This window comes from Siniperca chuatsi, linkage group LG10 (genome assembly GCF_020085105.1).
Source record: "Siniperca chuatsi isolate FFG_IHB_CAS linkage group LG10, ASM2008510v1, whole genome shotgun sequence".
NCBI classification, from domain to species: domain Eukaryota; kingdom Metazoa; phylum Chordata; class Actinopteri; order Centrarchiformes; family Sinipercidae; genus Siniperca; species Siniperca chuatsi.
The window spans coordinates 31,225,740-31,240,739 of record NC_058051.1 but is presented as its reverse complement, the minus strand read 5'-3'; the positions used below and the strand labels follow the sequence as shown (position 1 = coordinate 31,240,739).

Sequence of the window (15,000 nt, the reverse complement as noted above, 5' to 3'; positions counted from 1 at the left end):
TGTCACACAACACTTACAAATCACAACAAAACATCAGTAAACCATTCATAAGACTCTAAATTTAGCTCTCTCCATATTGGGACACACACACAACTATTCAAACATTAATTACCACCTTGAATTTAATTCAGCATACTAACCACAGACAAGGCTGCACGTTTCTGAACAAAAACCGTAACTTTTCACATGTGGTTCTCTGCCAACCTGATACTATTAACACATCATGGAGGGTAGGGCAGCGACCATTTAAGTTCATCAAAAACCACCTGGAGATCACCTGTGTGCCGAATTTACCAGCTGACATTTATTTTTGGAAGTCCCATTCAAGCAGTTAGAAATCACCTGCTGGGAAGCCAAAAATTTGTAAATGCCAGATTTATTAAATTGAGTCTGGCTGAACCAGAAACCCTAATGTGTGTGTGTTGTTGACAGCAGCAGCGGTCACAGGCTGGTACCGTTAGCTAATGTTAGCTTAGCATGTTATCCCCGCTCTCTGGAGTTCAGACACAAACTGCACCGACAACACTGACAGCTGAACCGGGACACCGACCCGGGTCAGGAGTACTGTACCTATCAGCATCCTGGCTCCCGGTCCTCAAACCGAACCGGGTCACAACGGTCTATCCCGGCTGGGCTGACGGTAGGCTACTCTGACAGCTAGCTCGTTAGCTGAAGTTCACCAGAAACCGGCCGTGAAACCCGGAGACAGTCCGACTGGAGGTGGTTCAGATGGTCCAGAAACTAACCCGGGTCAGAACGGGTCAGTGCGGCGCAGCGTGGTGAACGTGAGCCAGTGGCCTGTCGGTTAGCCCGTTAGCCCCGTTAGAGAACAGCGGACGGTGTGCTGTCGGTTAGCCCGTTAGCTCCAGCTGCAGATCAGCGGCTCTCCCTGCAGTCCGGCCCGGTCAGTGCCGCCTCGGTACCGGGTCGGTGTCGGTTATTCTGGGTGTGTTTTCTCTGCTGCTTCGGTCCTACCGTTCATGGTCTCAACAGCTGCTGACAGCCTGACACCGGACACCGGGCTCTGCGCATGCGTAGTGACCGGCCACGCTGAGCCTGGCCCTAAACTGGGACCAGTGGCGGATCTCGCGGTGGGGGCGATAGAGGGGTGGGTGGGTGGTTGGGGCGATAGAGGGGCGGTGGGTGGTTGGGTGGGGGCGGAGGGGGCGGTGGGGGCGGTGGGTGGGGGCAGTAGAGGGGGCGGTGGGTGGGGTCCCCCGCATGAAAATACAGAACAGCTCTGCAGAGAAATTTATTTTACGGAGTGAAACGGAGGCAAACGCACCATCAGGTTCATCATCTTCATCCCTCACATTCACTTCTTCCTCCTCCTCCTCCTCTTCTTTCGCTCATGATGTCTTCCCTCTGTCAGTTTGTCCTCCGCTGTCTGTCCTTCCTCTCATCTTGTCTCAGCAGGTCTTTCTGCCTCAGGTGCTGCAGAGTCTGGATCTGTGGTTGTGGGCCGCCTGCTGCCCCTGTGTTAGTCTTATTACTATTATTGTCATTATTATTCCTATTATTATTATTATTATTACTTTATTAATATTACCACTACCATTACATTCTTACGATTTTAACCCCCCCTTCTTCCTGACAGGAACTGGCTCCTGCTTCATTACCATCAGAACAACTTAGTCACTCAGTTTTCTCAGCCTCTGTTCAAGTAATATCACTAACTCCATCATTAAAATACTCTGTTACAAGTGAACGTCCTGCCTTCAACATTTGACTCATGTAAACATTTATAGTATTATCAACAAAATATTAACATAAAACATGTAGCTGACAAGATATTCTGAAGATACAAGCTACGGATCTTCCTAAAATATCATCAAGCTGCATCTTGTGCGCAGAAGATGAACAGGATCTTTCTGGACCTCCATGGCCCCGTAGTGAAGTGTGTAGCAGCAGGTTTCAGGCCCAGATGTCTGGTCAGAGTCCTGATCTTGCTGAAGGGTCGGTGTCCCGGTTCAGCGGTCAGTATGTCTGCAGTCTGTCCGATTCACTGACGTTAAATCAACGCTTCCTGATTTAAATCACACGTTTTTATTTAGGAACGTTCGGCTGTTTGTATTCAGACAACATTCAAAACTTATTTAGTTAAATTGCAGAAAGGGTTTAGCAGAAAGACGTTTATATTTAAGTTAGGCATCAAGAAAGTTTTGTTTGGTCTCAGCAGCACATCACAATAGTATTCAAACACTTAACGATGATCAAGCTCTGGTAGTAACACAACACACCCAGTCCACAGAGACAACTGTTAAAATTATAACTTTATTTTTACATGATACAAATTGTGTTTGGCCTCCTGCCTCTTCACAATAAAAACATTTCCATTGCAGACTGACTCGTCTTCATCCTCATCCTCATCCTCAGACAGGTATTTACAGGCACATTTACACACTGTTAGCAAACTGTACACAGTCAGTAGGAAAGCAGTCTGTGCTTCATTACAACTGATCCTGGATTTATTTTATACAAACCCTTTAAAGTTTTTATTCCCTTGTAGAAAAAACGTTTCAGTAACAAACAGAGCTCGACCAATCAGAGCTGAGGATCTGCCTCATCGTGTCCCAGAAGATTAGAAAACTGTACAGAGACCGGGACGTCCTCCATTTACACACATCATCAGTGACAGGGCTGGAGCTCCGCCTCTTGTCTTTATTTAAAAAAAAAAAAAGCTTTTAGAAGCACCGTATATCTTCATCATCATCATCATCACACGCATGCAGAAGTCTAATCTGATCAGAGAACTACAACTACGGGTCAAACACAGGCTCAAAAAACTTGCAAGGCAAAAACACAGAGGAGAGACATTCAGATTAAACAGCAATAATCACCAGAAATATTAGAAGAAGAAGAAAAGTACAGAAGCTGCGATCAGTCATTCAACAAACTTCTCATTTTATAACTAAATCTGTCAATTTCCTGTTTCGGTTCAGCAGCAGACACGAGTGCTGACCGACAGACTGTTGATTTATTGCCCGATGGGTTCAGTCTCAGTTTGAGTCCATTTCCAGTGAAACACCTACAGCACGAGTCCAGGAAGCGTCCTGTCCGCTGTGGCGGACAGCAGAGTTGCACACGAAGACTAAATAAAACTGTGACAGGTCGTCCACACCAGCTGAATCTTCACTTTGTGACAACGCCACACAGAGAAAACACACCGACAGCTAAAACAACAAACTGAACTAATAATCTCCAGACTGGATCCAAACCTTCCACCTCTGGACCTGCAGACTGAGTCTTCAACTCTGAGGCCGCGAGGACATGAACTGCACGGAGACTTTAGACCTGACTTGTTTCCAGGTTATTGACCCTGTAACCTCAGGGTTTTTGTCTGAACAGTTTCTTCATACTGACAGTTATTTGCTGCTTTACGTAGAAATAGAGTCCGAGTGCAGGGAAGTTCGGATATTTGGATTCAGCCTGTGTGACAGTACAGCTGATTGATATCAGAGCTAAACAATAATGTGTAGCTTTGCAAATGTTACATCAACTAAGGATAAGTAACTAAAAGTCAGGGATATGCTAGCTGTTGGTAGCCAAAGCTGTGTTGCTATTGTAGCATCAGCTAGCTAAAAACAGCATCATAAAGGGCAACACACACTGTTGGCGTTGATGTGACGCTATATGTTGCACCAAACGTGCTTGCTGGTTGTAACTGTTTGTTGAGTGATATTACAGTTTCATCCTCCTGAAGACAACAATCATCGCTATTTTTAGTTAGCATAACACTGTTTATACAAGCTTAAACAAAGAGCTAGCATATTTGGACTGCTAGTTGTTGTAGATATGAGACGATATACTAACCACAGACAGCTAGTTTCAAACACACCAGGTGTTATACTAACTGTACAATTTCAGATATATATATTATACCAGCAACAAACAGCTAGTTAAGAGCACCTAGCATAATGTTATGCTAGGTGCTCTGCAATATAGCAAATGTTGTGCTAGCTGTTATAGCAAATATCCAGTGATACTCAAGCTGGGAGGGTTTGTGTAAGTCGCTGCTGTTTTCCCTCCCTGGTTCAATAAGAGTTCAGCATTAAAATTAATTTATCTTCCCATGATGCACTGGGACACATGATCAATAAGGCTGCTGTCAGGACAGACAGTGCCACCTAGCTGCAAGAGTGAAGGCACAGCTGGGATAAATAGGTATAAATAGGACTTACAGTATGTACACATATAATAGCTAACACACAAACACACACAAACACAGTTTAACCCCCCCCCCCCCGATTTCAGATTGTTTTTCTCATCGACCAGCTCTTTGTTCTTTGTTCATTCAGCAGGTTCAACTTTAATGTTTCAGTTCAACTTTATCTTCAGTGTGATTCTAGTTTCCGCTCATCCTTCTGTTTTCAACGTGTTAGTTAATGGTTAGTATGTTTCTTTGTGTCAGGACCTGGTCACATAAATAAAATGTGACCTTGTAAAGGTCACAAACCTTGACCTTGATCATTAAGTTTTGTTCACATTGACCAGATGAATCCACTGATTGTGATGAATCGTTCGAGTCTGGCTCTGATTGGTCTGTTTGTTGGCCGGACTGCGCTGTGATTGAGAGTAGAAGTCTTCATAACTCTATAAAACGTACCAGATTCAAAAAGGATCCTACCTTATGTTACCTGAACCTGAGACCAGCTGGTCCATTAAAAAAAAACCGAGTGGCACTAGGCAAGGGTCTGTGGTTTGGTTTTGGCTACTAGAAACCAATTAGACCGCTTCTGAACATGGTCCAATTCAAACACCATCTTAAGATCCTATCTTATCTACACTTGTAACAATTACTTAATTTTCCATCTTTGAAAAACACTTTCATCATCGTCATGAAGTCAGAAGACAGAGGTAACCTCGATGGCACTAAGGTAGCGCTACGGTCTCTATAGTAACAAGTGTCACCGGGCCACGTTCCCTCATCCTTCCTCCAAACCACTGATCTGCAGCGTGACCGGCTGAAAAATAAATATTCAGCACTTGTCGAATAAATTTACACTGGAATTTATACGAACCGGAGAAACCTAGTGAGTCATTCTGGACTCGACCTGGAACTGAGGAAGACTGGAAGGACTGGGAACCAGGGTCGGGTCGGATCCTGAGGTTGTCAGGGGTCGAGTTTACCTGAAGAGCTCTGGGTAGAAGATTTAGTCTGTTATTAAGAAAGAAGCAGAAGCTGGTATCACACTGAAAATGTGATCATAAAAAACCCTCCCTGATTCTGTTATTGCGTTCAGTAAAACTCCCACTTCACTAAATGTTGGGACCTTTAAAGCTCCTGACATGCAGAGTTGTGCTGGTTTCAGTAGTAAAGGCAAAAATATTGTCAGCAATACTGTCGATAAAAAACATCCAGCATGTCTGAGATCAGCAAGTCAATAATCAATACATGTGATCAGAAGAGAAACTATCAAAATTGTGCTTTCTGACTCCACACAGACAGCAGAGCAGCCGGGAACTCTGGGAAATGTAGTGCAAGGCAGCAGGTGATGATGATGTTCCCTGATCTGATTGGTTAGATTGTCGTTTTCTGGTTGGTCTCACGCCGGGTTTAGGTTTGGATTAGGTTTGGATTCGGGTCAGTTTAAGTTTAGGTTGAATGCTGCTGCGGAGTGAAGGAATCTAAAGAACTGGGATCTCCTGAGTCTGACTTTAAAAACCTCATATATCCCCAACACACACACACACACACACACACACACACACAGCAGGAAGACACAGTGTTGACAGGAATCCAATGATTTCCAGAGTTTCAGTCTTTCAGCTTCTACATCCTCCTCTTCCTTAGCGGAGGAGTGGCTCTGCGTTTCTTCAGTCGCAGGGTCAGAGGTCATCACAGGTCAGTGACCTTGTTCTCCACCAGAGCGGCGACCTGCTGCAGCCGATAGGCCAACTGCATCTTCTGACCTGAACTGTCCTCCTCCAGAGACATGATGATCTGACAGACAGATAGGTACAGAGAGAGACAGATGAGAGACAGAGAGACAGGTAAGGTCAGTGATCGTCTGTGGCAAATGTTAATAATGTTAATAACTTAAAAACATGCATCATCGCACTCATAAGTTAAACATCGAGCAGGTGTGTGTGTGTGTGTGTGTGTGTGTTACCTGGTCATAATATTTGTTGATGTACTTGTAGAGTTCATGAAGAGCAACAAGACTGTTCATCTCTGAGGCAAAACTCTGCAGAGAGACAGAGACAGTATTAAGCAGCTGCGTGTTTTTGGGACAGTAACAGCTGTAATTCAGTGTGTTTACTGACCCCGGACAGCTCCGTCAGCGTGGAGTTCATCTCCTGATAACAGCCGGACGCAGCGCTGTGGATATCACTGTAATACCTTCACACACACACGCAGTGACACATTAGTATAACATGTTCCAACACCGAGCGTGTGTTTCTATGGTAACCGTGCAGCAGCAAGCGTGTGTTTCTATGGTAACCGTACAACAATGAGCGTGTGTTTCTATGGTAACCGTGCAGCAGGAGCGTGTGTTTCTATGGTAACTGTACAGCAGCGAGCGTGTGTTTCTATGGTAACTGTACAGCAGTGAGCGTGTGTTTCTATGGTAACCGTACAGCAGCGAGCGTGTGTTTCTATGGTAACCGTACAGCAGCGAGCGTGTGTTTCTATGGTAACCGTACAACAATGAGCGTGTGTTTCTATGGTTACCGTACAGCAGGAGCGTGTGTTTCTATGGTAATTGTACAGCAGCGAGCGTGTGTTTCTATGGTAACTGTACAGCAGCGAGCGTGTGTTTCTATGGTAACCGTACAGCAGCGAGCGTGTGTTTCTATGGTAACCGTGCAGCAGTGAGCGTGTGTTTCTATGGTAACCGTGCAGCAGCGAGCGTGTGTTTCTATGGTAACTGTACAGCAGTGAGCGTGTGTTTCTATGGTAACCGTAAATGCGAGCGTGTGTTTCTATGGTAACCGTGCAGCAGTGAGCGTGTGTTTCTATGGTAACCGTGCAGCAGCGAGCGTGTGTTTCTATGGTAACCGTGCAGCAGCGAGCGTGTGTTTCTATGGTAACCGTGCAGCAGCGAGCGTGTGTTTCGAAGTTAAGAGGATGACAGCCCTCGTGATGAACAGTGGTAACTGACAGGAAGCTGTCTCACCTCTCCACCAGCTGTTTGTATCGGGGGATCTCTCTAGCGTACAGCAGCTTGTTGACAGGAGAGTCCTGATTGGACAGAAGGTTACCATGAGGTCACATGACTAAACCAACAGAGTTAATACAGATACACAGTAAACATACAGACAGCCAGCCAGATAGACAGAGAGACAGACAGGCCGTACCCGTCCCACTTTGTGCTCGGAGGTGGTGCAGGAGTCGATGAAGGTCTGAGCGATGACAGACAGGACGGCGTCGATGCTGTCGGTCACCTGAACGTCCAAAACAAACTGAGGATTCTTCAGGATGTTCACCCAGAACCTGAGAGGGAGACTGGAGAGAGAGAGCGACAGGTCAGAGAGACAGACCGTTAAGAGAGACAGACAGGCGTCCAGGTGTGTTTCTCACCTGTTGGTCTTCCAGATGTGGACGGTCTCGGGGTCGTCGATGCCGTGTTTCTCTGCCATGTCGTCCAGGAAGTCGAAGAAGAATCTGACGGCAATCGGAGGAGGACGCTTCGTACTGAGGATCGCCACGAAGACGTCGTCCACAAACTTCTGCAACGTCCCCTACAGAGAGACAGACAGGTAGTCAGACAGACCGGTACAGAGAGAGAGACAGGCTGTAGTTTGTTGTTGTTGTTGTTGTTGTTGTGTTACCTTCATGGACAGCAGTCTGGTCAGGTAAATCTCAGGTATGGCCTTGGCTCTCTCTCTCTCCCTCATGCTGCTCTTTCTGTGTTTCGGGATTTCAGGATCTTCGCTGCTCTTCACCAGGTGCCACAGACGCAGACCCTCCTCCTCCTCACCCTCCAGCATCGGCGTTTCTATGGCAACCACACACAGACTGTCAGTCACCATGACGACCAATAAAAAAACACCTGGGGGATTTGTCTCAAACAGAGGAGAATCCTTGTATCTGACAAAACTACAGAGGTGTTGGTTCTAGATGGTTCTCTTTGTGTTAGTTATGGGTTCCAGATGTTCTAGATAGTTATCTTCGTGTTGATGATCAGTTCTAAAAGGTTGTCTTTGTGTTGTTCTGGGTTCTAGTCTAGGTGATCTAAATGGGTTTCTACGTGTTGGTTCTCAGTTTCAGATGTTTCTCTGTTAAAGGTTGTAGGTGTTCTACTTGTTCTAAATTGTTCTCTTTGTGTTTGCTTTGGGTTCAAAATGTTCTACATAGTTCTCTTTGTTTTGGTTATGGGTTCTATGTGCTTTATGTGGTTCTCAGTGTCTTGGCTGATGGTTCTAGATGGTTTTCTTTGTGTTTGTTTGTGTTTGGGTTTTTGTGTGTCCTTGTATTGGGTCTGGGTTCTAGATATTCTAGATGATTCTCTGTGTGTTCTTTCTGGTCTTCTTTACTTTGGTCCTGGGTTCTACATGTTCTGGGTTGTTGTTTTTGTTTTGGTTCTGGGCTCTAAATGTTCTACGTGATGGCTACATGATGGTGCTGGCTCTCGGATTCAGATGTTCTTGATATTCTAGATGTTCTAAATTTTCTAGATGGTTGATAAGGTTCTTGTTTGTGTTGTGCTGGCTTGCGGATGTTCCACATGTTCTATGCATTCTAGATTGTTTAGATGTGTTGTGTTCTTACTCTCTCCAGTCTGGAAGACCTGGTTGACTCCAACTCCACCTGAACTCTGAGAACGAGGAATCAGAGCAACTGTTGCTCCGTCTGGAACCTGAAGAACGTGAGAGCAGAGTTTAATATTTAACTGATGGGACATGAAAGAGAAGAAGAGGAGAACATGAAGAGAAGTGTAGAAGAAGAGAAACTGAAGACGCGCTGTGATTGGTCAGTTGTTGTTACCTTGTAGTGCTGCAGAGTGTTGAGTCGTTTCCAGCGACCTTGAACCACCGCTGTGACATCATCATCTGACAGGGTCAGGTGACCCGCCTGACCTGATCGCCACTCTGTCAATCAAACACAGAAACACAGGTCAGTATGAGCTGTCAATCAAAACAGACAGGTGAGACAGGTGAGACAGGTAGGTGTGTGTGTGTGTGTGTGTACCCAGGTCCAGACTGTCGGCTGCTGGTCTCTGAGAGAACGGAGCTCCTCTGTAGACCTGATCCAGGATCTTATCCTTCACCTGCACACAGACAGATAGAGAGGCAGATATTTAGGTGAGGAACAGACAGACAGGCAGAAACACAGACAGACAGACAGACAGGTACCTGTGTGATAGTGTCGGTGTCGAGCACTTTAACAGGACAAGGTTGAACCTCGACTCCATTCTTCACCAACACAGTCAGAGTCTGAGAGAGAGAGACAGGTACAGGAAGGTGAGACTCCCAGGTGTCCACGCAGAGACGGAAATGTAAAAGAACACCAGCGTGGAGGTCTTCGCCACCAACCCGTCCATTGTTGTTGTATATCAGGACACCTTGTTGTCTATTATGACTTACTCATATTGCCCAGGTGTGTAACTGTTGCCTACAGTTGAAGTCTGTGTGTGTGTTGCCGTGGTTACCATAGTACAGTAGTCAATATCCTCGCGCAGCAGGTGGCTGTCATTCAGCGTTCGTTTGGCTTTTCCCGTCACAACATCGACCGGCCCTTTATCCACCTGATACTTTATGGCTCTGTAGAGCATGTAGAGAGGCTCCCCTGCCACCTCCTGACAGACACAACGACAGACAGGTGAGGGTGAGACGGGCAGGGGGGTTGAAGACAGACAGCGTGTTTCTACAGACAGACAGGCATTTACCTTGAGGAAGGAGTAGAGGCAGATCGACATCCAGTTGGTCAACATCTTCTCTACGACTGTCTCCGTCCTGAAACACAGACACACAGCAGACACCCGCCATCAGCAGGACAGACAGAGGGACAGACAGACAGAGAGAGAGACAGACAGACAGACAGACAGACAGACAGACAGAGGGACAGACAGACAGACAGACAGACAGAGGGACAGACTGACAGACTGACAGAGGGACAGACAGACAGAGAGACAGACAGACAGACAGACAGAGGGACAGACAGAGGGACAGACAGAGAGAGAGACAGACAGACAGACAGACAGAGGGACAGACAGACAGACAGACAGAGGGACAGACTGACAGAGGGACAGACAGACAGACAGACTGACAGAGAGACAGACAGAGGGACAGACAGAGGGACAGACAGAGAGACAGACAGACAGAATGACAGAGAGACAGACAGACAGAGGGACAGACAGACAGACAGACAGACAGACAGACAGACAGACAGACAGAGGCACTGACCCTCAACTGGCCCGAGTGCCAGATCTGGTAACCATATATGGACCAGAGTCAGCTTAAATTTGGTCCTCGGGTACGAGAACACAGCAGGACCTGTACCCGCGGGGCCTAATCGGTGTGACGTCCCTGCTTAGTCTGCTTGTGCGGTGTGTGTGTGTTGGTTGGTAAATGTGTCTACCTATATATGTTTAGCGTGCCAGATGGGCTGATTGCAGTGTCCAGCCAGATCAGGAGCACCTGGGCCCAGTGCTCCACAGGATAGAAAAGTCCCAGATGCCAACGTGGCTCGCTCGCTTCTCTGCCTGCAACTCCCTTTGCTTTGCGTAGTCTTTTGTTTCATTTTTACTCCACAACACCTTATACTACACTATACTTACATCCACATGAACGCTACTGATGTCGCTGACTAACACACCTCACATCCAAATTTATCTCTCAGTTGATCTTTTTTGTTGTGATAAATAACTCATATTTGTTGGCATTTTGTGTCCATTCCCATTTTTGTCATGGCCCACAGGCCAGGTTATGACAAACAGGGGTCTAGTCTGGGATGTTTGTTTTGGTGCGTTTTAGGTCAATTGAATAGTAAATGTGGAGATTTGAGTGTAGCCTATGTTGTGATTATGTTTCCTGGCTACAGGTGATTTCCTTCATTTCAGGTCTGGTGAGTTGGTGCGCAGGGCTGGTTGGTGTGGGCGTGCATGAAGTTGCTTTGGAGGGCCTTTGGTGCACCCCGGTCCCTTTGTTCTTTGTTCTCAGCCCAAAAACACAAAATGGGGCTGCTCCTATGGGAACATGGTTCATCAAAGCCACCATTGCTGAAGTGCTGAAAGCTACTTGGACTTTGGCCTGAAAGTTGTCGGTATCCATCAAGGTGATGAAGAAGAACTTGTGGTTGACTCAAGGAAGTTCTGGCACACTGCCAGGTGACTCGGGAGGGGGGAGCATGTCCAGACTGTTCTCATCAGAGGATGAGAACTGCTGACCTGGACTGGGGATATAGTGGGGTGGTTGAAGGAACTCCTGAACCAGTTGGAGGACTCAGAGGAAGGTGTAAATCGCTAGCTAACATCACTGAGGTACCAGGGGAGGATGAACTTTTCCTTGAGATGCTAAAGGTTCTGGACATTGTGAGGCGGTCTTGGTTGACACATCTTTTCAATGTCACATGGCAGACCGGGTGGTGGTTCCCATTTTTAAAAAAGGGACCCGAGAATGTGCACCAGTTACTGGGGTACCACATTGTTAGGCCACCCTGGGTAAATGGTAAATGGCTGCATTTATATAGCGCTTTTATCCAAATAGCTTTACAATTTGCCTCTCATTCACCTGCTCTCATTCACCCATTCACACACAAACTCACACACTGATGGCACGCAGGTGCTGGTCTGACCACAGGGAGCAATTTAGGGTTCAGTGTTTTGCCCAAGGACACTTCGACATGTGGACAGGAGGAGGTGGGGATCGAACTGCCAACCCTGTGATCATTGGACGACCCGCCATACCTCCTGATCCACCCCTCCATCAGGGTGTTGAAAAGGACTCTAGGAGTGATGTGGTTTCTGTCCTGGTCTAGGAACAGTGGACCAGCACGCAATCCCTCCATTGAGAACACAATGGAGGGATTGGAGGGTAAATGAGCAGGTTTAAAACAACAAAAAACCCACCTGTTGTCTGCAGTTGACAGATTTCACAGATGAAGATGTGTTTGTTTTACATACCGGCGTAGCATGAGTTTGGGGTTCTTGGCAACATACTGCTGCACCAGGTCCTGCAGCAGACTCTTCATGACCTCTGTGAAATATTCCAGTTTATCATGCAGTGCCATGGTGAGCAGACTGGCAACGTAACCCCGGTCTCTCTGAGAGAAACCCTGCTGGGCCTCCAGAGTGTGGATAAACTGAGAGACAGAGACAGAACAAACCATCACCTGCAAGTCCACGTGTCTCCTGATCTGAGACCAGGTTACATCAGCATCACATGAACCTCCTACTGCCCCCCCTGACCCACCCTGGTAAGGAAGAGTCTGTTGTTGAGCAGGTTGTTGAGCTGCTGGAGGCCCTGCTCTACAGTCTGCCTCCGGGACTCTGGCAGGTCCAGCTGGCGGCTCAGCGGCACCACCTGCTGGCCAGGGAAGAAGACTCTCTCTGCATACGTCCTGTAGTCCAGCAGGGGGAGTCCTGGTCCTCCAACATCACTGCTCAGGTCCATCATCTCTGTCATCAGGTCTACACACAGGCAAGAAGAAGAGGAAGAAGACATTACTGCTGTAGGCGGCCCCTTTTAATTTCAAGCCTGTCGCCATTGAGGCAAATTTGTGATTTTAGGCTATACAAATAAAATTGACTTGACATTCAGTATGGGCATCAGGAAAACTCTTCCTACAGTTTAGTCTGCATCACTTTGGATGAGACTGTACCATCTGTAGATATTTGGTGCATGTATGTTTGTGTACCAGTGAACTCTTTGCGACACTGGTCTCCCACGTTGATCTCCAGAGTTTCCAACTGCAGCAAAACCTTCTTATAATCTCTGAGAGCCTGTTTACTCTTCCTTCTACACACACAAACACAAGCAAAAACGTCAAGTCAACTAAGTGTGATCAATAAAGAATTTTTGTATTTAAAAGCTCATCTGTTGGCGACTCATTACAAACTCAAACTGTCCAAACTTTGTTAAAACCTTTAGAATTGAATTTTAAATTGTAGTGGAGAAGTTTAATCATCTAGAATATTTCCAGTTTATGGCATGGTGCATAGAAAACATGGATTCTGCATTGTCAGACAAACACAAAGGGAAAGTGTTTGTTAAGGGGTTCAAATTTAAATTTGATTAAAAAAAAAACAAAAAACAGGTGGAGTCAGACAGACAGGTACGTACCTGTACATCAGGATGACGACCAGCACTGACAGGATGATGACAGCTGCTCCCACCCCCAAACCTATCTGAGCTGCCAATGGGACAGGAGACAGCAGAGAGTCACTGTCGTACTGAACCAGTCCCAGGTCCATCTGCAGGTTTCCCATGAACACCTGAGACACAGACAGGTGGGGAGGATTTTTAGAAACAAAAATCTGAATTCCTGTTTGTTTTGGTGTTTTCAGATGTCTTCTGTTTATATGTGACAGCTTGAGACGGAGCAGCAGCTTGTTTCTTGATACATTTACTCAGAAAGTGCTGCAGCACAAACGTGCACTCCTCACAAGCATCACGGTGATTGATTTACTACATTTGCAGCTCATTACACAGTCCTGAAATTCCAGGTGCATTCTGGGAGCGAAGGAGAGCTCAGCAGACGTAGTTCAGCAAGAAGTTTGTTTTGTTGCGCTCATGAAGAAATTATTCAAAAACATTTTGAACAATTCCACGCGAGCACCTTAACGTAGAGTTGAATTTGTCACCTTGAGGCTGGGCAGCTCGTTGCTGTCGTCCACACTCATTGGTTGGATCTCTGGAGGTTCACAGTACAGGTGAGTGTTGTCCAGAGTTTTAACCTCACACTCCTGATCTCCGAGCCAGGCCGTCACTTCCTGTCTGGATATGGCTCTGGTCAGGTCCTGACCCTGAGGTACGCCATGGAAACACAGACATCAGAAACGCTGTATTCTGTCAGTCAGTGAACAGACTGGTTCACTGGTTTATACTCTTCAGTAAAAAAGTTTACCTCCACAGCGATCACGCCTCCGGGCTTGAAGCGATACGGAGCATGTGGAGCTTCTCGATTCAGACGAAAAATCTCCGGGTTTGAATAATAAGTGAAGCTTTTTCCCTGAGAGGCAGACAAGCACACGAGACAGGCAGAGAGACAGACAGGTTTCTCAATCAGACCCACACTGTGTTTTGGTCAGAATATCAGTCATCAGACTGTATTTCTGTCTGTAGGTATTTTAAAGTGGATCTCTGAACTTTTTCCTTCTGCTGCATTTTATCAGCTGAGTGAAATTTGACTTTTGTGTGAAAATGGAGGAAGTCAAAAATGTTGTTGCTAATCTCATAGATGGAAACATGCTAACACCAAGATATCGGCCTCTTCAGGAACCAATATGATGACAGAAACAATTAAAGCCATCAGGAGGGCGAGACCCTGTAAAAGCTCATCAGATATGCTGTTGTAATGCCACACTTTTTAGCCTATATTTGTTTACATTTTGTCAAACTGTCACCATTAAAGCAGCTGAATCAGCTGGTAGCAGCTGTTGTTTGCAGTGGACCCGTGGATGTACAGACAGCTGTCACTGGATTACTGTGAGACTAAAGAAAACTGAAACTAAAATGTGAAATGTGATTCTCAGGCAAGTTCTACAGCGTCTTTTTTCTATGATTTTATGTGGATTTATGGAGGTTTATTCTGGATGGACATCAGAGATAATGATATCCTCTGGAAGCTTTAAGAAAATGAAATTCTAACACCACGTCACAGACAGGTAGAGAGACAGACAGGCACCTTGATGCTTTCATAGTGGACTCTGACATTGTCCAGCTGAAACCAGACACCCTTCACTTTGACCTCTGGCGTCACTGTGGGGGTTGGACAGGTCATCTGAGAGGATGACAGGACAGAGCAGCGCTCCGACACCTGAGAAACAGACAGGTGGAGAGACAGGAGAGAGGCAAGAAGAAAGACAGACAGGTGGACAGGCAAAATTAAAGGTA

At 46.2% G+C, this 15,000-nt stretch overlaps 2 protein-coding genes across 5 annotated transcripts in view; both read right to left on the bottom strand.

The window, feature by feature from the left end:
- Positions 1 to 1,067, bottom strand: part of srpk3 (SRSF protein kinase 3) — a 23,481-nt gene extending 22,414 nt beyond the window's left edge. For 2 of the 4 annotated variants that reach the window (XM_044211607.1, XM_044211606.1), the window contains exon 1: positions 571 to 1,067. The gene's annotated coding sequence lies outside the window, so the exon portion shown is untranslated. The remainder of the gene's footprint in view (positions 1 to 570) is intronic. The other 2 variants (XM_044211609.1, XM_044211608.1) reach the window with 1 other exon arrangement.
- Positions 1,068 to 2,255: 1,188 nt separating this feature from the next.
- Positions 2,256 to 15,000, bottom strand: part of plxnb3 (plexin B3) — a 97,048-nt gene continuing 84,303 nt past the window's right edge. The window contains exons 21-40 of the mRNA XM_044211589.1: positions 14,792 to 14,923; positions 14,012 to 14,116; positions 13,749 to 13,910; positions 13,228 to 13,379; positions 12,803 to 12,903; positions 12,358 to 12,575; positions 12,069 to 12,247; positions 9,834 to 9,900; positions 9,597 to 9,743; positions 9,301 to 9,381; positions 9,137 to 9,215; positions 8,933 to 9,036; positions 8,717 to 8,804; positions 7,777 to 7,943; positions 7,526 to 7,686; positions 7,303 to 7,450; positions 7,122 to 7,186; positions 6,268 to 6,343; positions 6,114 to 6,188; positions 2,256 to 5,944 (exon numbers count right to left, since the gene is read on the bottom strand). Of these exons, the coding sequence (XP_044067524.1) occupies positions 5,840 to 5,944; positions 6,114 to 6,188; positions 6,268 to 6,343; positions 7,122 to 7,186; positions 7,303 to 7,450; positions 7,526 to 7,686; positions 7,777 to 7,943; positions 8,717 to 8,804; positions 8,933 to 9,036; positions 9,137 to 9,215; positions 9,301 to 9,381; positions 9,597 to 9,743; positions 9,834 to 9,900; positions 12,069 to 12,247; positions 12,358 to 12,575; positions 12,803 to 12,903; positions 13,228 to 13,379; positions 13,749 to 13,910; positions 14,012 to 14,116; positions 14,792 to 14,923 (2,412 nt within the window). The 3' untranslated portion in view covers positions 2,256 to 5,839. The remainder of the gene's footprint in view (positions 5,945 to 6,113; positions 6,189 to 6,267; positions 6,344 to 7,121; positions 7,187 to 7,302; positions 7,451 to 7,525; positions 7,687 to 7,776; positions 7,944 to 8,716; positions 8,805 to 8,932; positions 9,037 to 9,136; positions 9,216 to 9,300; positions 9,382 to 9,596; positions 9,744 to 9,833; positions 9,901 to 12,068; positions 12,248 to 12,357; positions 12,576 to 12,802; positions 12,904 to 13,227; positions 13,380 to 13,748; positions 13,911 to 14,011; positions 14,117 to 14,791; positions 14,924 to 15,000) is intronic.